Source organism: Temnothorax longispinosus, chromosome 11 (assembly GCF_030848805.1).
Source record: "Temnothorax longispinosus isolate EJ_2023e chromosome 11, Tlon_JGU_v1, whole genome shotgun sequence".
Taxonomy (NCBI): domain Eukaryota; kingdom Metazoa; phylum Arthropoda; class Insecta; order Hymenoptera; family Formicidae; genus Temnothorax; species Temnothorax longispinosus.
Window position 1 is genome coordinate 2,378,546 of NC_092368.1, and position 25,861 is coordinate 2,404,406.

At 41.8% G+C, this 25,861-nt stretch overlaps 2 protein-coding genes across 6 annotated transcripts; one reads left to right on the forward strand and one right to left on the reverse strand.

Annotated features, from left to right (window-relative positions):
* LOC139821547 (uncharacterized) lies at positions 1-4,916 on the forward strand. Of its 5 annotated transcripts, none has more exons than XR_011734284.1 (10): positions 1-160; positions 244-526; positions 597-818; positions 898-973; positions 1,128-1,309; positions 1,390-1,642; positions 2,009-2,230; positions 2,357-2,437; positions 2,543-2,768; positions 3,187-3,231. XR_011734284.1 is itself a non-coding variant. In XM_071792667.1 (10 exons), exons 2-10 carry the CDS (start codon positions 425-427, stop codon positions 3,289-3,291), a joined length of 1,362 nt encoding a protein of 453 aa, XP_071648768.1. In that variant the 5' UTR covers positions 1-160; positions 244-424; the 3' UTR covers positions 3,292-4,916. The 5 variants fall into 5 exon arrangements, 4 of the variants coding, with proteins under 4 accessions (XP_071648768.1, XP_071648769.1, XP_071648770.1 ...); XM_071792667.1 differs by having other exon boundaries at positions 2,543-2,661; positions 3,187-4,916; XM_071792668.1 differs by having other exon boundaries at positions 2,564-2,661; positions 3,187-4,916.
* Positions 2,768-15,081, reverse strand: LOC139821548 (twisted gastrulation protein homolog 1). The gene is made up of 4 exons (XM_071792671.1): positions 13,819-15,081; positions 7,222-7,445; positions 6,082-6,288; positions 2,768-5,828 (listed from the first exon to the last, which is right to left on the reverse strand). The coding sequence occupies exons 2-4, from the start codon at positions 7,442-7,444 to the stop codon at positions 5,518-5,520; spliced, it is 741 nt and encodes a 246-aa protein (XP_071648772.1). The 5' UTR covers position 7,445; positions 13,819-15,081; the 3' UTR covers positions 2,768-5,517.
* Positions 15,082-25,861: the final 10,780 nt, after the last annotated feature.

Sequence of the window (25,861 nt, forward strand, 5' to 3'; positions counted from 1 at the left end):
CGGAGTGATGACATGCGAGGTAAAGGCACACGCAAGTGCTCCGATGTCTCATATGGCGGATACCCGACCGGACGACGCCGGCGTCAATACGGAGAATCATGACTTTCCCACGGGACAATCGATAGCTCAATCCTTGGTTCGTTAATTCGATTAGGACGATGTGAGTACCGAGATTATTGTCGATCAAAGACGGTTCGTTCGTTTCAATTAGCGTTGCTCGTACGGCCTACTTTTTTCTTTCAGGAGAGATCTGCGTCGTGTCGGTGCATCAATTCTCAGCTTACCACGAGATTGTTGCTTCTAAAATATTCAGCACGATGAATCCGTCTAACCGTGTATCGTACCTCCTTTTTACGTGCTCAAAATGTTTGCGCGTGAGACAGCGATGAGGTCTATCAGGCAGCTGGTCTAAAAGAGTTCAGCTATGGCTGAAGGTGGAACGGAGCCAAAGTCTATTGACGGTCAGATCTCGAGGGGTCAGTTAGAGATAAACGAATGCCTCGGTAACTGGTTGACGTACTTACAGGTTGGTATTGCTTACGGTAGTACTACCGTTGTGCTGCCACATGTGTACAATAAAATTGTCTCCCGTACAGACACTTAATGGCCTATGTACAGCTGGTACTAAACTGGCCCAATCCCTGCAAGCGCTTCTCTCCGCGCACGATACGGTGGCGCAGTGCCGTCTGACAGGCCAATGTCTGGCTGGATGGGAAGAATTGGCGAGAGCTACCCACGTAGCCAGCAGTACGGTTAAAAATCATGTCATCACCGCTCTGAGAGATCATGAATCGCGCGACAATGACGGGGACAAGCATGTTAGTAATTTATATTCAATCAGATTCTCTTCGTCGTTGGACTATTGGCATAATTGATAGGGTACTTCCATTTTTTCAGGATATTCTCAGAGAAAATCTCTTGACATTCATAAACTTGCAATATCAATTCTGCATTGCTTGTTGCGAGTGCTTGGGTAAGCCTTTCTAGGGAGATATTGAAATAAGTGATATATAGCATTAAAGTTACATTTCAAATTGAAATTAAAGTAGGAAATTTAGTCAGTTAATGATTATATTTCGGTCCTGGTGAAATTAAGAGGGTTCTGTTTTCGCTGATTCATTATTCAGGTGGCATGGCGGAATGCTCTTGTTCTCAGAGCGGTAGCGGCGATTGCGACATCGCCGCGCTTCAGCAATGTTTCGAGCGTCTTTACAGCTCGCCGGTACTACCAATTTCATCCTCGTCCACCCAACAGTCCGTGCAGAATTGTCGGAGGTCCCCCTTGCCGTATTCGTTGTTCCCTCTGCAGGTAATTAACACATTTGCAAATACGACACGCGACACTCCCTGTCGCAAATAAGCGCGTCACGCTCGGCTTCGTGTATCAAGGTTCAGAGGAGATGGTCAGAAACGGCGGCGGCGGAAATGTCGGGCGAGTCCGCCGAGAGCACGATGAGGCGTTGGTCGATGCCCTGGGATTGCAAGCACGTTATCGAGTGGCCGCGCCAGGACGCGAGGTCGCGATTAAGGGTGCCTCAGCAGGATCGCAGTAGATCGACCACGCCTGACTCGATGTGGAAAACGTCGATGGCTAGTCAGGATGGTCTCCAAGAAGCCATTCAGCTATTGTCTTGCAAGCCAGGTAGCAAAACCTCAGTCCCTCGCGACAGTTTGCGATGACTTTGTTTTGTGCGTACACGATTTTTACATAGCGAAAGGAAACTTTGCGAGAAATTGTTCTCCGCGAAATGTGAGTCAGAAATTGTAACTTAAACCCTAATTTCTTCGAAATTTAAGATTTGAAATAATTATCTGAAGATGAACGTTTGATTCCGAGTATCAGAGTACTCGATACTTTTGCAAAACGACTTTCCTTTCCTTCGTAATTTCGTCTAATCTTCGCGTAAGATCGAAAGGGCACGTTTGGCGGGCTAAATATATAAATTATAGCTATCCCGTTTTTGCGTTCTCGAATCTGACGATTCGAGGGTTGTTGTACGTTGTGCAGGAGTTCGGCCGTCCAATCAACTCTCGGCTTACACTAGTCAGCATATCCCGGGCGTCACTTTGACGACCTGCAATTTCGACTCGAATTACGACTCCGCTATTTGGTCGGGGTCGCGTAGGATAGGTTCACCTAGGTGCTGGCCGCAGGACTCCAGCGATCATTCGGATCAATCCGGGCATCGCGATAGCGATCACAGCGTTCACAGCGAACACAGGGACTCGGGTAAGGCTTTTCTCGTCGTCCTTTTAACACGATGATCGACGGTGCATCAATCCCTTCGCGATCCCTCACGTCGAGCCGCGTAAGGGATCGCCATGGGATTGATACACCGTCGTAATATTGCTACAGAACAGAGCGGTGCTAGCGGCAGTCACGGCGATAGCAAGGACAGCATTCACTCCCATAGCGATCATAGAGAAACCGAAACCGGTGAGTGCGTCAATATCTCGTGATCGTGATATCTTGTTTTATACCGCTGAAATATTTCGGGAGTGGCGTTAAGGCTTGACCGATATTCGTGCGTGATGATCTCAGATCGAAAACGTTTCTTTGAAGGTACAACGGACACCCTGCCGTCTCGCAAGAGCAGCTCGTCGACCGACTCCTGCGTCTCGGCGCACAGCCGGTCAGGTTCGGAAAGCGCGGGTGGCGGGGTAAATAAATGAGATCAAGTTATTTTCTCACTGTTAGAGAGAAAGAGAATGGGAGAGTGAGCGAGTGAGAGAGGGCAAGAGGGAGAGAAAGAAAAAGAGAATACAGTGTTAGTAAATCTAAGTTTATTAAAACTCGTGTCTTCCAAGACACCGGCATCCAGTGAATAAAAAAAGAAAAAGAAGATGTTCGTACACTGACATTTTCGCATCACAAACTTTCGGATTTCGCGATCCAGAATAACAGAATAAATTCTACGTATACATGTCCTATATACAAGAAATGTAAAAAGAAAATTAAATAAAATGGCTAAAAATGCAACGCTACAAGATGATACGCGTTAACGCATATAGGATGCATGCAGTTGAAAAGAAACAATGACGGCGTACGAATAACTTTTACTCGCTGCGGTTGCACTCTTCTATTTACACTCTTTCGTTATGTTACACAACGCTCTTTCGATGTTATTTAGAAACTAGTCTCTCCGCCCTCCTCTCTTATTACAGCATAAACGTCGCTGATTTTAGGAGTGCACGAGGTCGCAATTGTACTCGATGTGGAGCGGCGGCGATCTGTCCTTCATCAAATTGCCGGAAAGTAACGAGATACAAGATGAACATCCACCCACTTAAATATCCGACACTTTTGCTTTATATCCAAAATGTATCCGAAAAAAAATCTCATCCTTTGGATTACTGAACCGTGAAACGATATCTCTTTTTTAAGAGATATCTTGGAAGAAATATTCTCTTATCTTTGAAGAATGTGCTCTGCACATCGAGAAAATAAAAGAAATTCAAGAGATTTTTTTCTCTCGAAGCCATTTTTGACAAATAAAGCCTCGTACAAAAATGATTTTACTCTACGTTGTATTTTTTCACGAGGAATTTTCTTCTGTACTTCATGATTCACATGGTCCAGTGATCCAAAAATAAATCGTCGCCACGATGAAACTTGTTGACCCGTGAAATCACTTAGAGATGCGATCAATTTTATTTGTGATGTATACATGTTTGATATTTGTGATATGGCGCGAGTTAGTACGTGCATATTGAGTGTGCAACTAACGATAGAAAAATATATAAAGAACGTTATACAGGCTGTCCACTTCGTAATGTTTACGTGATAAATCACACGCGATGGAGTTCGTAGAATATCACTATCGATGATTAATTTCTATTATTTAAGTATATTATGTATATACATAATTTTGGAAAAAAAATTAATCATTTACATGTTGAAACAAAAGTCATGGAAAATATTAGAAAATGCACCATTATAAATTTGAGTAATTTTTCAAAAAATTACAGACCAGTCATTTCGTACTTTGGTGGTTCTAGCGTTAAAAGTATATTTAAAGAATTGTTGTTAATCCAATAAGAGAGAGTGTATATTACGAAGTGTAACTCCGTCTGCGTTTAAAATATGGACGTTCTGTATGTTGTTAAAACTCGTATATACAGATGTACCGCATGATCCAATTGAGAAGTATCGTTTCGCTAATTTGGGGATTACTCTTTGTTCTCTCGAATTCTACTCGATACCAAAGCGCACGTGCACGTTATTCCCGCGCTCTGTCGCGTCGGTTAGCGCAAACTTCGAGGTGTCTTCGCACGCATCTCGTTAGACATCACTCGATCGATCCCGAAGCATATCACATTCCACTCGAAGAAAAACGGCGCGTTTTACGTCCTTACCCTAATCGCTAGTGCGTGCATATCAACTGCCCTAGAGATACGCAATGCTACCGCTCGTAAATTTTCGAACATTTCATCTCCCACATTACGTACATATTCAGTATGTCTGCGCATTACATAAACAAAAGTCTTAAATAAAATAGAATTATCGTTAATCTAGCTCTACGATTTTTATTTTAATAATTTTTAAAATATATTTTCGGGCATGTTAACTCGTCATTCTTCCTCTATGTGCCTTTTTTACAAATATTAAAGTCTTTATATAAAATATTTGAATAAGGAGATGAGATTAAAATTTTCACTTACCATAAGACTTCGTTATACAGTAAGTGGAAATACTTAAAAACTGTTCCTGCAGGCATATAGCGTCGTTTTACAGTATGTCCGGAAATTTATCAGCGGTACTGTAATCCACAATAATCTTTCCCAGAAAAATTTCGAGAGAAATCTCGCGTGTGTAAAAGCGATCTCGATTTTCTAATCGAGAGCGATTTGTTGTATGTACAATTTTACTTATGGCACGGATGCGATAATAAAGGTTTTCAATGTTGTACGATTAACCTAGCGTTGCACAAGTGCATTCTTAGTAAAAAAAAAAAGAAACAAGAGGCTACATTTACAATATTGTATCGTTGCAGTCATATACAAAGACCAGGCCTCTCCAACAAGGTCGTGCTTGATCACGTTCGCGCTCGATAATACGTGGATTATTATATCACGTAATCGGCGCGACTTTGTGTCTTAAATTATAAAGTTCGTAAAAATCCCTCTTGAAAAAGGGCGACACTGAAAGTATTGTCACAATCGCGATCGACTTTCGAGACTATTCAAAGTCTCGCCTTCGAATTTGCTGTGTTCAACGAATCGAATTACGAGGCTAACAGCCGTTCAACGTAATTCTATAAATCGCAGATTCACTAACTTATTACCATCATGAAGTCATAAACGCCGGACGGTTTTCCGAAGGATCAAACTCCAAGCGTGTATCAAGATTCGAGTAAAGTTCTCACTTTTACGCGATGACAAAACGATGAATTCTTTACAAAAAGAATCAGCTTTGCGATCGTTATTGTCGGAATGTCTTTCACGCCAACACTTTTCCCCTCATATCTGGAATAAAAGAGCGCCGAGGGAAGCGATGCGGGCGCGAACGCGACGTGGCTAATCCATTGCGTCTTCGCCTAGTTCGTCCTCGTCTTGGCCGTAATCGTCGTACTGCGGGTCCTTCAGGTCGTCCTCCTTGTTTCCTTCGGAACACAGCGTGCATCTCGACTCGTTGATTCCGTAATTGAGGCACGTATCGCCTACGCACTCGCAGCAACCGTCGTGGAACCACCTGTAGCTCGTGGCGCCCATGCTCTGGCAGGACGCCTGACACTTGTTCCAGGAAATGCACTGCGCCATGAACGCGACCGTGCAGTTCAACGTCATCACGTTCGGCTTCAACGGATGCACTTCCTCGGTCGCGGTTTCTACAAACCAAAACGTATATCGTTAACTCGTGGCACTTAATCTTCAACGGATCAGCTTGTCGATGCTTATTTTGTTATTAAATTTACGCTACGTATTCCGCGAAGAAATTGTTATTGTCTACGTAACATTCGTCTCGTTTCGATTAATTATATTGCACGCGGTACGCGTAATTGATCAACCAATTCGTGCGCCAGAAGTTTCGTGCATGCGTAATCACGCGTTTTCTCTTGGTGATGCAATTTCGATACTTACGCATATGATATTTCATTTCGTTCCCGGGTTTGGGCGCGAACGTCGTCAAGTCAAAGTCTACCGGATACGTGAAGGTGAGCCATCGCTCGTGCGGGTCCGCCTCGGCCGTGAGTGCCTGGAAGAGCGCTGGCACCGGCTCGCTGAACTCCTCCACGTGAGATTTCTTGCTCAACGGGTTGTCGGTGGTATTCGGCTTCGGGCATAGATCTGCGCACCCACGGAAATGTGTTACGTCATTTATGTAGGATGTTCGGAAATTATCTCCGCTTTTTTTTCTAGAGGAAAGTAGGATAAAACCGGATAAGCGGTTTAAATCCTGCCGATACCTGTCCTTTCACGAAATGTTCTGATAAATTAAAAATGCTGTTTAGCAATTTATTATAATTATTATAAATTTTATTTTTTATATAAGATATTTCAAGAGTGATTCACCGAGATATTTTGTAGAGTTATATATAGAGAATTATCTTGAAATAGAGGACAAGTGATCGGAGATTTTATTCTGAAATTATTTATTCTATAAGCCTATAACAGAAAGAAATTTATAAGTAATATTATAAATTATAACGATTGTTCAATGCAGCAATCTTCGACGCGCAATGTCTGATATTTACAAATATTTATGAAATGTCGATTATCTGGTAGGCTGGTTAATTAGAAGCATAGAAATATCGTCAGTTTTATATATTTTTATTTATATCGATGTCTACTTTGTGAATCATTTTAATTCATGATTTGAAAACTTTTTAGCGTAAATTAAAGCTTTCTCCGATCACTCATTCTTATCTGAGAATAATTATCAGGATTCTTTTTATAAATTCATAAAATATTTCGATCTCAGCTTGAAAATTTCTGCATATTAAATTAATTATATCAATTAATACCAAAATTAATTAATTAAAAATCAATTTGTTTGAAACGGACAAAAGAAAATTTTGTCTAAAATTAGTGTAGCTATAATTTAAATCTTTGGTTTTATCCATTTTTCTAGGCATTTATCCATTTTTACAATTGTTCAACGACTTTTGATAAAACACTGTTATTAGGATAGATTTTGTTTCTAATAACGATACGATATCCCGATATATTTGGTAAATTGAAATATCAAGCAGAATTCGATTATTCTGAACGGCATCTTACCTACGCACGAGCAGCACTCATCGTACAGGTAGCTCAGACACGAGAAGCAGTCCTTGCAACAGGTGCAGGTGACCAGGTCACACTTGCAACTCTGCGTGAGCATGCACTTGCTCACGACGCTGGCGCAGATCGCCTCGTTGCACGCTTCCGAGCGTTTCGTCGCGGTCGTCAGCAGCAGAATCCCGACGGCGGCCGCGACGAACAACGCGCTCCAACTCGTCATCCTATTTGGGATAGATTCGACTTATTGTTAGTTCCCTCTTATTTAACTTGCACTGCTACACAAAACGTCTCACTTCGTGGATATAATTACATGTCTATGTATTCCGAAGGAAAATAAAGATAAGGAGATCCTCCTTCGGGTGAAAGATAAAGGCAAGGAAATCCTTCTAGATATATAAACATAAATAAAAATAAACGAATAAGCTTGTAGAATTTTTCGGTTCGAAGAAATGTTTTGAAATTGTACTCAACGTAAATAATAATGGCACTTGAATTATATGTTAACGGAATGGCAGTTTGCTAAGGTATACGACTGTCGCGGTTTGGAATCTTTGCATTTAAATTATTAACAAATTCAGTAGATTTGTAAATTATACATTATAAGTTTTTAAATAAAAATAAAAATTCTATAATTAAATAAAGAAGGAAGGAGTTTAATATAAATAAAGTAAAAGTCGTATACACTGTACGGAATTTTCTATATAATTAAAAGAGTTATGAAGAAAATAAATCATTAAAGGATCCATCAGTATTTTTTCTAAAATAGCTGAAAAAAATAGAGCAATTTTAAGAACAGTTTGGAATTCAGAATTTATCTTTACGCTTATCTTTGTAAGAGAATGTATAAACAACTTTTTTTCAAACAATCCATTATTCCAGTGATATTCACGATATCTTATCAGAAGTATATATACTGCCGTTTCTTTTTTTTTTAACTTAGGCAACAAAATATTTTTTATATAGAGATAAGAAAAGAGATGAGTTTTCTAATGATATTTTAATATTTTCAAGTGTGTTGTAGAATGTTTGGAATATAATTTATTTTTACATAGGAAGATTTCCTTTAAAACTTTAGAGTAGAAATTGCGGAGAGTCAGATTGGTACTAAAAACCAAACCACAGACGCCACAGACCTACTTGATCGTATTACTGTTGAAAATTATACGGCCGCGTTCAACCGCAGTCCACGTGATTTTTATGTGCACTTTTCCCCACGCATACGTGGACGCAAACTATTGTTTATCTACTAGTAGAGATGCCGGACCATACACGATTATAACATTTTCCTGCTCGCGCGCCGCTCCCGGAGTGGCATTACGGAGACGAGAAGAACGATTATGCCGACGAGGCCCGATTAAGATTATTAAGAATATTCACGAACATGAGTCAGGGTGTCATTAAGCGGGAACGCGTGCTAAAAAGAATGAAATTTCAGTCTTCTCTCCTGGCAAGCGCTGCTATAACGTGCTAACCCGAGCAATCAGCGTAATGTTGCTCCTCTCCGTTCCAGGGATAACGCCGAGGTCACCGTTTAATCTCGTTTAAGCCTTCGCAAATTCGGGGTCTCTTTGCTAATGGATGTGGAAGTGATTCTCGCTTCATGCGCGAAGGAATTGTCGCGGGAATTCCGGTGCTCATTTATTATGATAAAGTGCGAAAACGGATTTTCTTTAAAGTTATAAACGCAAATGTAGACAGAGAAAGTTACATTCTTGCAAAAATTGAGATATATCCTATGTAGAAATTATCTTCTGCTACCTGAAGACGATGGTAAATCATCAAAACACCGAAATTTGCTATCAGTCAGAAAGCAGTTACATCTTCAAATGTGTTCGTGATTGCCGAGCAAATGTCGTGATCATACTCTTCATTTTCAAAGTTATTATGTCCCTTGATAAATCGACAGATACGCGCAAATTATTCCCGCGGGAGCATTGAATACTTGGCCATATAACGGGGAGGCTAAGGAGACGACGTTAATCGAATGCAAAACGATCGTTCGTGCAATAATTGCACCTTTCGAACGCACGCCCATTAAGAATCTATTTATATCACGCATAATCGCGTCCTACGATATCTCGGGTGAATTATTATTGGAAAAGAATTCCACTACAACGACCTGTTACACGCGTGATTGAAAAGGCGCGACCGACTCGATCTCGTACGCGTCGCTGCTGGCCACGACTTTCACGCTCGCTTTCCACACGTTTCCACATCTCCTGTTTATTAAACGTCTATTAAATGCTATTAAACGTCACTGAGAATTAATCCCAGGATTTAGAAAGAGAAGAGATAATATCTAAATATCCAGTTACATTCGTGTCGTTCATTAAGCGATTATTATAAAAATTTATTAAAAATTATAACAACCTGAATGATCTCGATCTTCCCGAGTGTCTTGAGATACAAGCGGAGTTTGTTTCTAGCTAAGTTTGATTCACACACTTTAAACAATTGTATCTGCGTGTAACACTTCTTTGTTCCTTTTACATATATATTTGAAGCACGAAGATACTTTTTACCCTTTTATACGTGTATCTTACGTTACACATTTTCACATTTACGTTTTGCATTTTTTATTCCCCGCGTTATTTAACATAAACTGTTTTGTTTTTCAATGTTGCTAATAAAACTTCATTTTTTATATATCTTCCTTTTTACGAAATTTATTTTTATTTTATTTTTATTTTACTAAACTTATGTTTTGTAAACTTCTTTGCCGTATATTTTATCGTATATCTCGAATCACTTTTCAATCTGTTACGTCTGCTCGTTATTTCACCGAACACTACCGAATGACAGGACCCACCACGGGCAGATTCCTATGGCAGACTAATCACGAGGATTTTGACGGCAGGGACGACTGTAGTTTTAAGGTAGGAGACCCCCACTCTCTAATTTCGAAACGGTCCTGGGTCATTCGTAAATGAAGGCGCACCGACCACTGATGGAGCGGTTTACGATGGCTTCCAGGTAATTATCTGCTATGCTCTTTTGTGCGCCGACACATAAGCACAATCACTTGGGCAGTTTAAATTATTTAAATACCTCCATCACAAATCAATTCGTGAAAACCGCTCGTCGGTTTAGGTAGATAATAATTAAATTATTCACGTCATTGTATCGCTGCGTGTGCCCCTCCGAATCGAAGAACCTGAGAATTTCGAAAATATTTATGGTTATTTTTGCCGAATTGAGAAGTCCAGCTGTTTAACGACTCAATGCTCAAATGAGAGGTTATTCGTCAGTCCTATTATGCTCACGATATATGATAAACAGCGAAAATAACGGGAGAGGGCTGTTCCGCTTTCACCGTGTCAAGTTAATATCCTTTGTGACAATTCCTTAAATTTCGAAAGTCGTCGAATAAGCTCTTCTATTCTTACGAGAGGGACACCATTATGCTGCTTGCTACTGCGGATTATAGCGTGTTTTGGACACTACCCTAAGCTCTCTCAGGTTAAATCTCGGGTCAAATAAAATCCGTACGGTTCAAGTTTCTAACGAGTCATCTCAGGTATTATTTCCTTATTTCTGCGGACGGATAATGGTTATCTTGTGGCATTCGCGCGCGTTGTCGCGTACGTGTCAATAAATACATCCCTCATACCATCGAAACAATAAATATTATTTGACGATCATTGACGTGGAAGTGCGCGAACCTTTCTGCATTTTACCGTCTTGTTTATTCGTCGCGAATGACTCGATGGATCGCTGTACCTTTTTTTATATTCTCGTTAGAGGCTGACCGCGTAAAGCGGCAATGAATGAGCGCGCGAGATACGCTTGGGACACCGCGTACGTGGAGACGGGCGCGATCGGACGGTTTTAATAAAAATTCCAGCTCGCGAGCGAAATGTGGATGTTTGTCATCCAGGGACAGGCGTGCTGCTGCCGCCGCTTGCTGCTGCTGCTGCTGGCACTCACGATCAGCAGCCTCGCCTCTCGTTCTGTGGCCCGAGGCGATGGAATAACTTCAATAACAAACGCCAATCGCCTTCGTAGAAGGCGGCGGCAAGCCTGGTATATCTACCTACGTGTCCGTTCGTGTACACCGCGTTCACACGGCGGAGGAAGACTTTCCAATCATTTTCTGTTACTATTGGAGTGTAAGCTCCTCCGTCCCCTTCCTCCTCGCCCGCCGTCGTTCCACAAGTGCGGGCGCGTAATCCTTTAAACGTGAATGAATTTTTGCTGTCGTCGAAAAAAATTATGCATTGACGCGAGATAAAATATAAAATAAACACGAGCAAAGAGAAACGACAAAGATAATTTCGGGAATAACTTTTAAAAGATATTAATTAGTTGTTTAATCTTTATTGTTCACTCCTGCAACGCGTTTGAAGAAGGAAGAGTGTGTCCACGTTTCGCTCGGATGAAAAAATCAATTAACGCATACATTTACACTCAAATCACTCGGGAAGGGTTAAAATTGCTCCCGGCTTCGGTGGAATCGGAGTCGAATTTCGTAGAAGGTCAGCCTTTTATACGTCGCGTTTGCCGTGACGCAATAAGTCGTAGATTGGAGTATCTTACCATATTATGATTATTACTACTTATTAAATATTTTGAAAAAATAATGAATGCGTTTAATTGGATGACAAAGAATCCTGGTTTCTAATCTTTTGCACTTAATCTTTAGACCGCACACACATCGAATGGATAAACGACATTTTTTTTCGGCTGGCGCTTTTCGGGAAATTCCGTTAAAGTTAATTAAAGCAAGATCGCATCGATTTGATGATGCAGGATTACCGGAGTGGACACTAAAACTCGATTGTCTACCATTTCTGGTGACCTCCTTCCTTGCGTTAATATCCGTGTTATCGAAGCATCGCTGTCAATTGCCATCGCGCCGTTATTGCGCTATCGCTGCCATTTACGGTGTCGTCTGCCGTATTATTATTTTCGGTTATTGCAGGAATTACCGAGCACACGAGAGACACGCTCGGCGCAGTGCTCGCCATCGAACAACCCGCATTTACAGCGCGCGTTCAGCGTTAAAACGTGGCACACGGCCTGTGATAACGTCGAATAGCATCTTAATAATAGACAAGGGACAGTCGGAATGGGACGTTTAACGTTAAATAAGCCGTTAAAGATGTCGATTAACAGCGAAGCCGTTATTCGCGTGTAATGAAATTTCTGTGATAGCCGAATTGTGATTCTATTGAAGAAATCTTCTATGGAAAAAAAATATTCGGAAGAAAGTTCTGAAAAGATTAACTGCAATAAGTACTTGATAAAATCTGCCCATTTTTGTTTTTTACATAAAATACGAAGTTAATATCTATATATTCATTCTATCTATCTGCGCTTTTTACATTTTACGAATTATTTTTCATTATAATCGCAATGTATTCCTATCGGATATTTAACGCCGAGTTTAGAATGCTTTCGTGTATCATTTCTTGTTTGCAGTGAATGCAATTCTTATGTCAACGATATATTCATTCGGATGAAACTCAAAACAGTCGCGTTTCGTGCTAATTGGGTACAAATAGAGATACAATTCACAATTAGTAGACTTTTCTTTCCTGAACTCTTTTAGAGAAAACCGACCCTGGTCTTCTCTCGAAGTTTTGGCAATACATTCAAGTGTTAATCGAATTAGCGGCTTGCCGATACTCGGAAAGATGTACTTAAGCGCGTGGCACGGATCGGATGCGGCGATGCATGCATCGCAGATGCATTTGCGTCTCTCCCGGCTTTCTCGAGAACTGGAAGCCGGACGATGAAAAAAAGTGTCCATTGACCGTCATCGCGAATATAGATCACCATTGAGGATTCCGTCGACGTTGCCGACGCGATTGCGTTCTCATAAAATTATAACTGAGCGCACGCGGCCGATGTGCGTCTCTCAATTGATGACGGATTGATAAGTGAATCGCTCGACTTGAGTCGGTAAGGCGCGTATTAGAATCGAACCCGCTTCAAACTTGGAAGTCTCGCGATCGCGCGACGATTCCGCGAAAGCCGCGTTGCAAATAGATCGATCACGCAACGCTTTGTTCCGCAACGCCAATCCACCCCGTCATCAAAAATAGCTCACTTCTCTTTAATAGACTTTCGGCGAAACTGGAAGAAAAAGAGGAAGGCGCGAAAACTCGCTAAACAAAAATTACGCGGCGGCGGCTGTAATAGTTCTCTCCTCGGGTCCCACCGAAATTTCTTTCATCGAACAGACCTCCTCGTGTTCCGTCAACAAGCAAGCTCTTCGAGAAACGATTCTCCTGACGGGGAGAGGAGGAGGAGGAGGAGGAGGAGGAGGAGGAGGAGGAGAGAGGACGATCTCGGGAGAGAGACGGAGTTCTCCGCAGTTCCTCGGCCGATAATAGCTCTCGTCGAGAGATCAGGGTTCGATCGCGTTCGAATTTCGAATGCCTCTTTAATTGGAGACGAGCTATTTATTTTTCATGATCACAGAGAGGAAGGAGGCCCGGCCGCCGCGATCCGGCGCGATCGCGATCGCGGCGGATCCGGGCGGATCTTTCTCGCGCGCTCTCGTCGGCAAGGGGGGTAAGGGGGACAAGAAGGGGGGAGGAGGGAGGCGGGGGATCTATCTAACGGCGGATAGAGTCGATCGATATTTACCTGGCACTACTCCGGCGGCGCGTCGTGTTCCAGCAGCGGGACGGCGCGGCGGTGCGCGCCAGTTACCTACGCGCGTGAGAAACTATTTTAAGAGCGCGCAACCGGTTCGCGTGTTGCGACGACCGCCGCGGGACATGTTTCCTCAGCAAGAGGCGAAATCCTTCCTCGCATCCTCTAGGAAGAGCTGCTCCTTCGCGGTTTCAGCGGTTTCGTCAAAATCCTCGTCGCCCGCGACAAACGAGGATCCGATTGCCTCGCTTTAATTCTATTCACGAGAAAATGTCCCAGCGATTGTTAAGGCACAAAGATAAGATGCACCGGCACTACGTAACGCGCAGAAAATGATGAGGTATAGTCTTTCTCGGACGATCACTCGCCTGAGATCCTGACGAATCTCGCGGTCGTCGTGGTAGGAATGCGATGTCTTCGCGACAGGCAGGATCGTCGATCGATTCCCTCCCAACGCTCGATCGTGCACACGTTCGATGGACGTTCTTTACGGAAATCGCGCACTATATATCACAGCGTGTTTACGACGCAGCCGCTCGCGGCTCTCGCGCGAAGCACCGTATCGCGCGCGTACACGGTGAACCGTCGTCAAAACAAACTCGCGGAGTGACGAGCGTCCGTCCTCCGCGAGGATCCTCTTCCTGCTTGGCGGCGGCGGCGGCGGTGCGCTCGGCGTGTCCCATCCGGCGCGCAGGATGCACCGCGAATCCCGTACGGATGCACCCGCCGCGGGTTACGGACTTACGACGTTCCCGCGTTGCGACGCATCGCGACGCACTTGCGTCGTGTGTATCGCGATCGCGATCGTGATCGCTCGCTCGATCCGCTCGAATCTCGGGTCGATCGATGTCGGAGAGGAGCGGTGGAGAACGGCCGTCGTGTCACTTTTTCGAAAATTGGCGGCAGCGATCCTCCGCGAGACGGCGAGAGACGGTGCGACAGAGAAGGAGAGAGGAAAACAGAGAATGAATAGAGATTTGTCGGCGGGTGTGACGAATCGAAGAGCGGCTCTCATTGGACTGAATTAAGGAAGAGCGTGGACCGCGAGGACCGCAGAGAAGCGGAAGGAGGAGGAGGTGAAGGTGGAGGAGGAAGAGGAGGAGGTAAAGGAGGTGGTGGCGACGGCGGCAGCGCTCGCCGTCGCTGTTCGACGGTGGTTGGTGGTTGTACCGTCGCGGATCTCTTCGGTGGAGGTGGAGAAGAGAAGAGTGAGAACGAGAGAGAGCAAGCGCAAACGGGAGAGCGCGAGCGAGAATGATGAAGGGAGAGAGGAAGGGAGAGAGAGAGAGGACGAGAAGCACACTCGGTAAGAAAGAGAGAAGAAAAGAGAGAGAGCGAATGAGTCCGCTGACGGTCGGGTAGTCCGGACTACCGACTGCATAAGACTGGTTTTCAATTTTTTCCCGACTTTTTGTTTTACCTGTGTGCTGTGCCTCGCACAGTCTCACCGCGTCTCTCTGCCTCTCTCTCTCGCTCTCGCTCTCTCTCCTTCCCCTCCTGTTCTTCGACCCTCTCCTCCTCCTCCTCCTTCTCCCTCTTCTCCCCTTTTCCCTCCCGCAGAGCGTACTGGACGAGTAACGGGTGAGCCGAGAGCTCCGGGCCGCCGTCGCTGATCCTCCGCTCCTCGATCGCCGCCGGCCGATCGGACCGACTCCGAAATCCTCGGGGACTCCGATCTCTCTTTTCGTGGATGGTCCCGCGTGATGTATCTTTCGGCCGCCGCCGGGTGCATCGGGAGTTTTTGGACTGAGAACAAAGCTCGATGATGCTGCTATTAGACTGAGATTGTTGTGTCAGATCCATAAGCTCGCGTATTTATCAAAGCAGTTAAACTTGATACTCAAAAATCAAATATGTTCCTAATTGCATACGATATCGTGAGAAACGATCTCTTTTTTCGGTTGTACAATCCACAGTCGTTTTTGGTGGAAAGCGACTTGATTGATCGGAGAGGCTATCAATATAGTCTTGACATTAAAATCTGTAAAATAATTAGGAGTGATTTTCATCTCTATTAGATACATCATTACATTAATATGCAGATCTGTGAAGATGGAGACCGAGAATAATACATCAGGGAATTGACGAACACGTTGTCCATGCGCGAAAGTAGCGGCTTTTTCGTCAATAACATAAATCGCGTATGCTAATAGCTCCGTAGTTCGAGAAGATTTATCTCTGGCGAGTTTTGCAATCGAAACCCGGTGTAGATTAACGATGTAAAACCAACTCGACTTGTTTTTACGCCGACTGGATATTCTGCGTATCTAAAATAAACGTTGTCTTTCACTTCGTCAAAAACTAAATTGCAACTGTTGCTAAATTAATTCCAGTTAGTCGTTCGCTAATAATAACACTCTTCAGTGGACACAGAGCCGGCCTCTCGAGTATCGATACTCGGGAATATTATACTCTCAACGAGTTTTGCAGTAACATCACAAGCGCGAGATATATCACGAATCTTTATTTCAAACAAAGTGTTCAAGGCGCAAATAGCTAAAGGGAAAAAAGAGCAATTACGTTTTATTCGTCGATACCTCGCTACTTGTCCCAGTTTTGCAACTTTTTTTACGCATTCTGCGTCTAATAATGCTAACGCGACTTTCATCTCGCATTATCTCATTTTGAGTCGCCGCAAAGTATTTGCGCGATCGGCTCGAAAATCGAAAACTTTTCTCGCAAGTCAAGTCGCGCGAGTTCTCCGCTGGGAACGTTTCGAGGCGGGGTTGCGAATTCCGTAGGCCGTCTAACGTTGAGTTGGTATTCACGCTCGTGCGTTTCTGCGCGCCGTCAGCAGCGGAATGCAGATGAGTGCAGGTTGCATTCGGAGTATTACCCAGCGCGCGCGCGCGCGCGCGCGAGACGCCTTGGGTCTTTTTTTTTCTTTGCGGGAAAGAAATACGCGAAGAATTCGAGCGCGTAGAAAAATCCGACGATTCGCTCCGCGATTCGCGCACGCGTTCGCGGTTGCGTAAGAGGAAGTTCGCGAAGTTTGCGCATGCACTCGGATTTCAAGTGTTGCGCATTGCGAAACCCTCGAAAGCTCTCGATCGTCAACAGTCGCTTATGTAGCCGGTCGTTTTAGCTGGAATTTAGCTTGCTCATTTCTCATCGATCGCCGTTTATTATCGATCATAATTCATCCCGTTTTCCATCCGAGGATGCTCGTCAGCAGGCATAATCGCATTTTTATTCCAAGGCTGTGCCATTCATTATTTGCCATCTATGTAAACACTTGGTTAATACAATGTGTGTATAAAGGAAAAAAACTCGACGATTCGTGCAGCGCTCGCTTATACTTGACCGAATAATTATGACTATTTTTTTACGAAGTAGATACTTGTCTCAGAATTATTGATTTAGCGCAGTGATGTATGAAAATAATAAGACATTTGTTCACAGATTTATAAGATAATGGCATAAAATAAGTAACAGATATCGAATATTAATGCTTATGTACGCATGTGTGTGTGTGTGTGTGTGTGCTAAATATATTATTTTTTAGTTAAATAATTACTGAAAGCCTTTGCTATAATTGAGCGATAAATTATACCGCGCAAGTTGTTATGACATACAGAAAATAGCCGAGTTCGCCGATGGTATATAATGTGTATCTTGCTCACGTAAGGTGTCAAATAAATAAACATTTTTATTCGCTTGCATAGCCACGGTTGCACGATTTCTCGCAATCGTTTCACAACGATCGACGGCATAAAGTTCCGCCTAAGTAACAACGCAGGCGATTCTTCTCGATGGATTCACGAAACTCGTCGCGGATTTCCGGCTGACCTTTCTCACCTCCGGCCTCCCCCCGTCTCGCGGCAAGTGCGAAATTAAAAGATCGTGACATTTGCCTTTACGATATACGTTCGGACGCAACATCCGTCGTACCGCGTTATCGATTACGAAAAGGAAAATGATATGCCGCGGATCGCGAGGGGAGAACGACAATTTATATTCCCGATGCATTCCGAAACTCGCGCACAGATTATCCGGCTGACCTTTCTCGCCTCTCTCGGCTCTCTCGCTCTCGCGCCTCGTGGAGCACAGGTGTGAAATTATTCAACGCGCCGCCGCGCCGGTAAGGAGGCGATTTCCACGAGGAAAAGAACGCGCGCGAGCGCGCGTGGATCGGCGATTATTGCAATCTCTTGATTATCGCAATATCGAAAGGGGAGCGATCGCGAAGGACTTTCGGGCTGCGTGGCTGGACTTGGGAACTCGACTCAATTGGGTGTCCGAGTTCTCGTCGTTCGGTAGGCATCGATACGTAGCACGAGAACGTAACACTGACGTGTGAGGTACTTGCGGGAGACGCGAGACTTTTACCTTATTTCGGGTGGGTTGCACACGAAATGTCGATGTTCCCGATTTTGCAAAGGTGCTTTTTTGTATCTACGATTTTTCAGCTTACGGTATAAAGGTGTGAAAAAAATATAATAAATTTGTAAAATATTACTCTGACAAATTCGGATGTAACGTACTTTTCATGGAGATTTTACTTCGACATGAAATTACGAAGTTGGCTTTTCATTCTGAGAAACGTGAAAAATATATTGCCGCATTCTTTGGTTGCATATTATTTTGTCTTCTCAGACATTGCAAGGACGGAATAAATAAAAATCGTGTAGAAACAACACAACAATGATATTTTATGCGCTATGATTCAACGCAGGACGTGCCGAAGCTATCGTGTCGTCTCTCAGCTAATAATACCAGGAATAATTTGAAATCGATTTATCTCCGGTTTGTAAATTCAATTTTTTTATAAGCCTAATTGCGTCCTGATACATGCCTGTATCGATCTCGGGGTTCCTGTGATGATTACGTGAATGAGGCTCAACGGTGACTGGTACATGGCATGTTCCTGCCGGCAACATGCCGTGACATACCAGCGTCCATCGCCGCGTCCGTTCTTCCAGGAACCGAACGAGGGAGAGCCATCCCGTTCTGCGAAAAAAGTATGCCCGGTATAAGACAACCGCGAGATATGGCGGAAGCGGCTAAATGCTTAAACGCTCGAAAGCCAGGCTTAAATGCCGCTGATTGCAGTAGGAGGGAAATGAGAGGTTGCACGATGGACGACGATACGTAATTCCGTATGTCCATTCTTGAAGGCGGTTGTCAGCGACGGCACTCGTTGGTACTCTAGTATCGAATACTTGTCGCACAATCGTCGCAAGGAGGACTTCTGTCTCTCTCTCTCTCGCTCTCTCTTTCTTTTTCTCTCTGAAAAAGCAAATCGAGACCGCGAATTCAACGTTAAAGTAATGATCTTGCGATTACTCCGTTCCTGATAACTTAATTCTTCGTAAATTGAAACATAATTATTGATTTATAATGCGTCTTTATGCATGATTATATTTTTAGTATTGAGAGCAAAATACTCTCGACAGCAAGACTGACTGTCGAATATGCAGTCTTCAACTGATAGCGACAGAAAGCAAGTGATTTTTCATGAAAAAGCGAGTTTCAAAGAGCACGAATGCCATTAATTGTCGAATTTCTAAATTTTTTTAATTTTTATCGAAAATGGATGCCTCATATGAAAACATTTTATCTCATACTTCCTCTTATATTTCCACAAAAGCAATCAACTTGCTTTTTTCTCTCCAGTTTGAAAATATAATCGAAAGGATGTTATTTATTTCAGAGTTTTACTTCAGGCAACTTTTGTTAACAGTGCTCTTTGTTAAAGATAAAGGGTATCCTGCTCTGCACACTAATTGTAAGCTATTGATAACATTTTAGTCACACTTAGTTTAAAGATTAACAGATATATATATCTTTGAAAACGAGATATTTATGCTTTTTGCCTACACTCTCGATAATCCTTTTTTCTCTTCTTCCGCTATCTCTTCGTATCGATTTTATTCAAGGTATTCAAATGTACAGGAAACGTGCAGTCTGAAAAATGCAGTTTTAGGAAAACAATTTCAGTAATTTGGACAGGCGTGAGAAAAGTGGTGCGAAGATCATCCCGTGAATTACCCCATGAATTATCTTAGATGTTCTTTTGAAGAGATAAGCCTGAGGAATTTTTCACGGGAGAAACGAGGGAAGATACTTAGCGGCACAGATGGATGGGATGAAAAATATTTTGTAAAGCCAGATAGGCTGCGACCAACGCAGAGTGCATCTGGTCGTGATTGCGACTCATGTGGAGAAAGTTAAAAGTAAAGTAAAAGTAAAACCGATGCGATACAATATTTAATGCAACGAAGGTGGAAAAGAAACTGAAAGGGAAAAGAGGAATAAGATAACAAAGATTTGTCAATGTCTTTTGATTTTTGTCGATATAAAACTGATTTTTTTTCTGATATACTAAAGCCTTGGCTATCATTAAAAAAAAATCGAAAAATTTATAAACAAAATTAATTTTTATAAATAAATTAAATTTTTTTCAAATTTAAATAGACGACTGCAAATAGAACAAAACCGATACATATTATTCTTTTTTATCTTTAGAAGAAGATCTTATTTATGAAAAATAGAAAATGATGGCTCACAGTAATTTTAGTTGTCAAGCTCAAGTAAGCTGTTTATCTTTTTCTTTTCTTTGACATCGTTTTTTTTTAAGATTTTTACGATTTCTTTTTTTTCCTCTTGTTTATCATTGTCTTTTTGTTCGTTTTTATTATCTTGTTATGTATTTTCTTGTTATATATTCTTGTTTTTCTTTTATTACATATATTTGTCTCAGTTTTATCATTTATCATATTCTTTTTTTCTTCTCTTTTTTTATCCTTTTGCTTTTTTGCAGCATATCTTATACAAGGGAGTTTGTAATAAAAAATGATGGGAATTTCTTTTTTTGTTTTGCACATTTCCGTTCTTTCGAGGAAGAAGAATTAGTTGATGTGTAAATTTGATTCAAGGCTGAAAGCTGTCGTTAAGACTTCGATTTTATTTATATCATTATTGCGAATTTCTCTCAAATATTTGATAAAAATTTGCATTAATGTTGCTGCTACACTCTTGTGATTTGGATCTAGAGGTGTTGATAGTTTTGATAGGCGCAAAGTCTTCATTAATAAAAATATTTTGATCCAAAGGCTACATGCCTATAGCTTTAAGTGCATTAACACAAACTTTTTTAATACTTCTCACGCATCTTTAATTAAAATGATATCTTCTGGATTTGAAATCAAGAAGTTTTCGTAGACTTGACTATAAACCGTTTTCAATGGCCCATAAAATGCAGCATCCACAATGGCTGCGAGTTATGACTTGTACGAGGTGGAAATCCAAGGAACATAATACGATGTTCTCTATAAAACTTAATTGCTTCTGGAGTAGCATATAAGGCGTGATTACCCATTAAGAGCAAAATAGAATTTTTGGATATGAAATGCGTCATCTTATCTACTATATTTACTTATCCACTTCAAATATTGCAATAAAAATTCTTATTAGATCATTACGTTATCATCATTCGTGAGTCTTTAACAGTATAAAACTTTTCTTTTAGAAATTAGTATCGCTAGGGGATCTATAAATACGTAATTTCTTATGAAGAGATACTATAAAATTATAAGCATATATATCCAAATTACATTTATTATTATATTATTTACTTTTATAAACAGATTGTAGCTAAATGATAACAACAGAATAGTTATTATAAACTTGTAATGAGTTAGCCTTGTCATTTTAACTTAAATTGACATTATCTCTCTTTCTGCTATTTGTATATCGCGCCTGTGATACGCGGAAGTTTGAAACTGATTTTAAAAAACTGATTTACTCATTAATAAGGACAATAACGTGTTGATAATATTATAATATATGATAAATATGTCGTAAGAGGATATTGATCGATGACGCAACTTTGAAAAGTATACACTTGATTATATCGATGAGCGCGCTTTTAACAGCTCTAAAGCTGTCGAGAAAAGGTCCGAAGGAATCACGAAAGGAATTTTGCCCACAATTTTGTCCTTTGGAAAAACTCGGTGGCGAGATTTCTCTTTGATGATTCATATTTTCACTTGTAGCTTCATTTGAGCGACAGACGTGACTGTGTTTTAGGGCGACAAGCTTTTCGTATCTCTCCCTTTATGTTCCCCGCCGAATTCCGCGAAGAAATGAGTAACGGTAAAAAAAGCTGGACCTCCTCGCGGCGGGTCCTCGACAGGACACGAGAGGATACGCGCCGTTCCCGCGCGGTAGGTGGTCCACTAGTGGAGAACGCGCCGTGCGGCCCCAGCGCCCGATTCCTCTCTTAGGAGCGCGTTTTCGAAAGAGGTAAGGGCGAGGGCGGGGCGCAAAGGGTCCGCGAGAGTACGAGAGGACGTGGAGAGACGGGGGACGGTAGATTCTACCCTACGTCCTCGTGAACGACCGGCTCGCGACCGGCGTTTCCGGTGACTGCGCAGTTTCGCGATAGGCGGACGCAAAATGCGACGCAGAAGCGGGAAAAGACAAAAGAAGCGATATTGGTAAGAGGTTTGGGAGAATGGCGATGGAGGTCAGGTATATGAAGGTCGTTAGCTCGAAGAAAAATTAGCCGTTTGTCGGAGGCCCTGCCCGGGAGATGGGTCAATCAGATATGAAAACACTTGTCGGGGCCCGGGGCATTGTGGCCGGCGAGGTAACAGGCCACTACAAAAGATTGTAGACACAGGTATACCGTCCTAATGACCAACCGAGGAATTCAAACCTTCGCCGGGGGGCGCGGGGAGGGAGGGAGAGAGGGAGGGTGGCTTCCTCGTGTCATTTCGTATTCGGAACGTGGAAACGCGCGTGTGATCCACGGGCACCGGCGGGGGGTCGAGATACTCTCTCGATGATCGATCTAATAAGGGTTTTCCATACCGGTACTCCATATCGCATTCTTTACGTATTAAACATATTGTTGAGAAACTATTGTTGCGATAATAGAGCGATGTGACTCATTCGGATTTTAACGGATGCTCAAAAATATGACGTGGCGTACATATTGTATGGGATACCGTTATCGAGATATGATATTTTGTAACGGAACTCGAGTCATATATTCCTGCTATTCGAAAACCTTCATTCAAACATCCGGGAGAGAAAACTTAGGGAGTCTCAGAACCTTGGAAATTCCTCTTTGCTTGATAATCGATCGCGATTGTGACAGACTGCTTATGACTGAAACTAATGATTTATGCCTGACGAAACACTGCACAATGAAATTCCTTAAGTTGCGACCTACTAACGTGCGCAAAGGGAGATTTAAATCCCGATAAGAGAGAGATATTTGTACATATTTTAAAAAAGATATTTAAATCCCTCTATCCAAAGCTAAAGAATATCGGCACTATTTTCGCGGTAGATTAGTTCTGGGCATTGTCGAAACGACACGGGGAGGGAAGGGGGGAGTATTCAAAGACGACACTCGGGCTAGGGCCAAGTGGAGAATCGTGTCCTGCACAGGTTCAGCAGGGGCGTGGTCGTAAACTTCAGTGTATATGCTGCGGAGGCCACCTCGATCTGTCGGTTCGCTCGTTCGCCATCGATACGTAGCTTTCTCTCCTTTTTCCTCTCTCTCTTTCTCCCGTGCACACTCTCTCTCTCTCTCTCTCTCTCTCTCTCTCTCCTTTCTTAGCGCTCTCAGTGTTCCTTTTCCGGTTTCCAGGGCGAGAACCACACCGGACCTACTTGCCGCCCAAATCAAGATAGAGCAGCCGGTCATAAAATGTAAATGGGGTTATTGGCCCGAGCCTTTAAGACCGGTAATAGATTTTCACGGCGCGGCACCGCGTTTTGGCACGCCGCGCTCGCGACCCTTACTTTTTTTTCTCTTGGTCGATCGCGAATTTTACGGTCGGCTTTATACGCCGCGTTAATTACCTCGACGTCTCTCCCGGGCCGAGGCACTTTCCGCGGCGCAAGGACCATGGCACGTAGAAAAACTTAAACAGTAAGCAAATTGACAAATCAAGCAGTCGAGTATTGTCGAAAATTCAAGATAGCCATTGGTCGATTTGCTTACTGCTTAAAGTCTTACCTTTTAACAGTAGATAAGTTTTTCTATGGCCCTAACTGATCACGCGGCATCGAAAACCTCGCTGGATTTTATTTCGCGGAAACTTAATGCTATTTATGGATGATTTGTTTTTTTTTCTTTTTCGCAACTGTGCGCACGAAGCTCGGCTTGCGATGGCTCTTTGCACCCCACAAATTAGTTCTTAGTGCGGTCGGAAGATAGTCATCAGCGACTGTCAGTATTAGGTTTGTTTGTATGAGCCGCACGTTCGCGACTACTGTCTGGCACTCGGCCAGCGTAACTATCGAGCCGTGAATTGAAACAGTCGCAATTATCCGCATTACGTGGCGCACAATGAGCTTACGCGACGCACAACTTTTTCAGCGGATTAAACGACGATTTAGCTTTATCTTTGTTCATATTTTTTAACTCTTATATTGTCCGAGTGTCTTTATCGCGCGACAAAGTCGCAGAATTTACTCGTTTAATCTCAGACCTGTTAGCACGAAAGCGCGAAAGATATACAGGCGCGAAACTTGTTCAATATTTAACATTGAACATAAAATCATTGAAATATATGCGTGCGCGCAAGGCTGAAGTCTCTTTTTTTTTAAGCTTAACAAATGACAGCTTACTTCTCTTGTGCGTTATAACTCTTGAGAGAACTTCGCTTTTAAATAAATTTTTTTCCCGTTATATTTCTCAATTAAATTCTCAAATTTATTTACATACTTGATAAAAGGACTGGCGGAACTTGTTTATGCCATAATTTCGGAACAGGTTTAAAACCATCGTAGAAAAAATTTTTGGCATCAATGATACTCCCATATATTCTTTCTACGCGTGCACGTGATCAAGCGTGCTCTTGCTGTCAATTTGTTTTTGCAGGCTAAAGTAAAGATACATCTACATATACGTAAGATAAAAGATACGCATTGAGAAAAAAAAATTTGTTGAAAAACGCAAAATGTGTTTCATCCAACTAAAATTATAGTCCGATGCGTTTAACTAAACATTAGTTGGTTTAATAAACATTAGTTGAATTAACTAATTCTCGATTTAAAATTTTTGATGGTTGACATGAATGAACCATACTTTTTTTAGTGCAACGTAATAATTGTTGAATCAACCATTGAGTCAACAACTATACAAATTTAGTCTGTACAACCAATTTTTTTTCTCAGTATGTAAATATTATATAGATATGTTTCTGTGAGTGAGTTATGTAATAGACGTTTTAGGAAATGCGGAAGCAAAATATGAACCAGCTTAAGAAGATTAAAAAACGACTGAATAAAAATAATGAAAGGAAAATAGCAATCTTTAATTATTTTTCTTGCGCTGTTTTATTCTATATCTGTCAAATATATGTAAGTCTTATTTTTCTGCTTTTTTTCTTCTTATTTTTTTTAATTTTTCTTTATTTTTTTATAAAAAAAATAGATACGTACACAGTGAGAGAGTTTTAGCCAACAGCCATTCTGATCTAATACATGTTAAATCTTACATATTAAAATTTGAATAATAACGTAAAACTGATATAGATTTATATTAATTATATTAGATATACAAAAGATTTTTACAAGGTTTACATTACTTTGACACGCAAGATTAAGTTTGTTACGCATCTTTATCAGCATTATATATATTTACAAATATAAAATATATAAAATACTCTAATAACATATCTATGTTACAAAAATCTTACATGCTGAAATAACGAAAATCTTGTAAAATCTATCGAAATCAAAATTAAAATAATAAAATCAAATAATAAAGTTTGCTTAACTAATCCCAATTCTAATATATCCCAATCAAAGTTAATCAAATCACGAACGCAACGAGTTAACTTAATTATAAAATAATACGTGGCAGATAAGAATCTGCGATATTTTAAGACGTAATCTAGGTACAACAAGCTGATTGCCAATTCCCGTGAATGAAACGTCTGTCACCTAATCCTAATTCTAATCTATCCCAATCAAAGTTAATCAAATCACGAACGCAACGAGTTAACTTAATTATAAAATAATACGTGACAGATAAGAATCTGCGATATTTTAGGACGTATAATCTAGG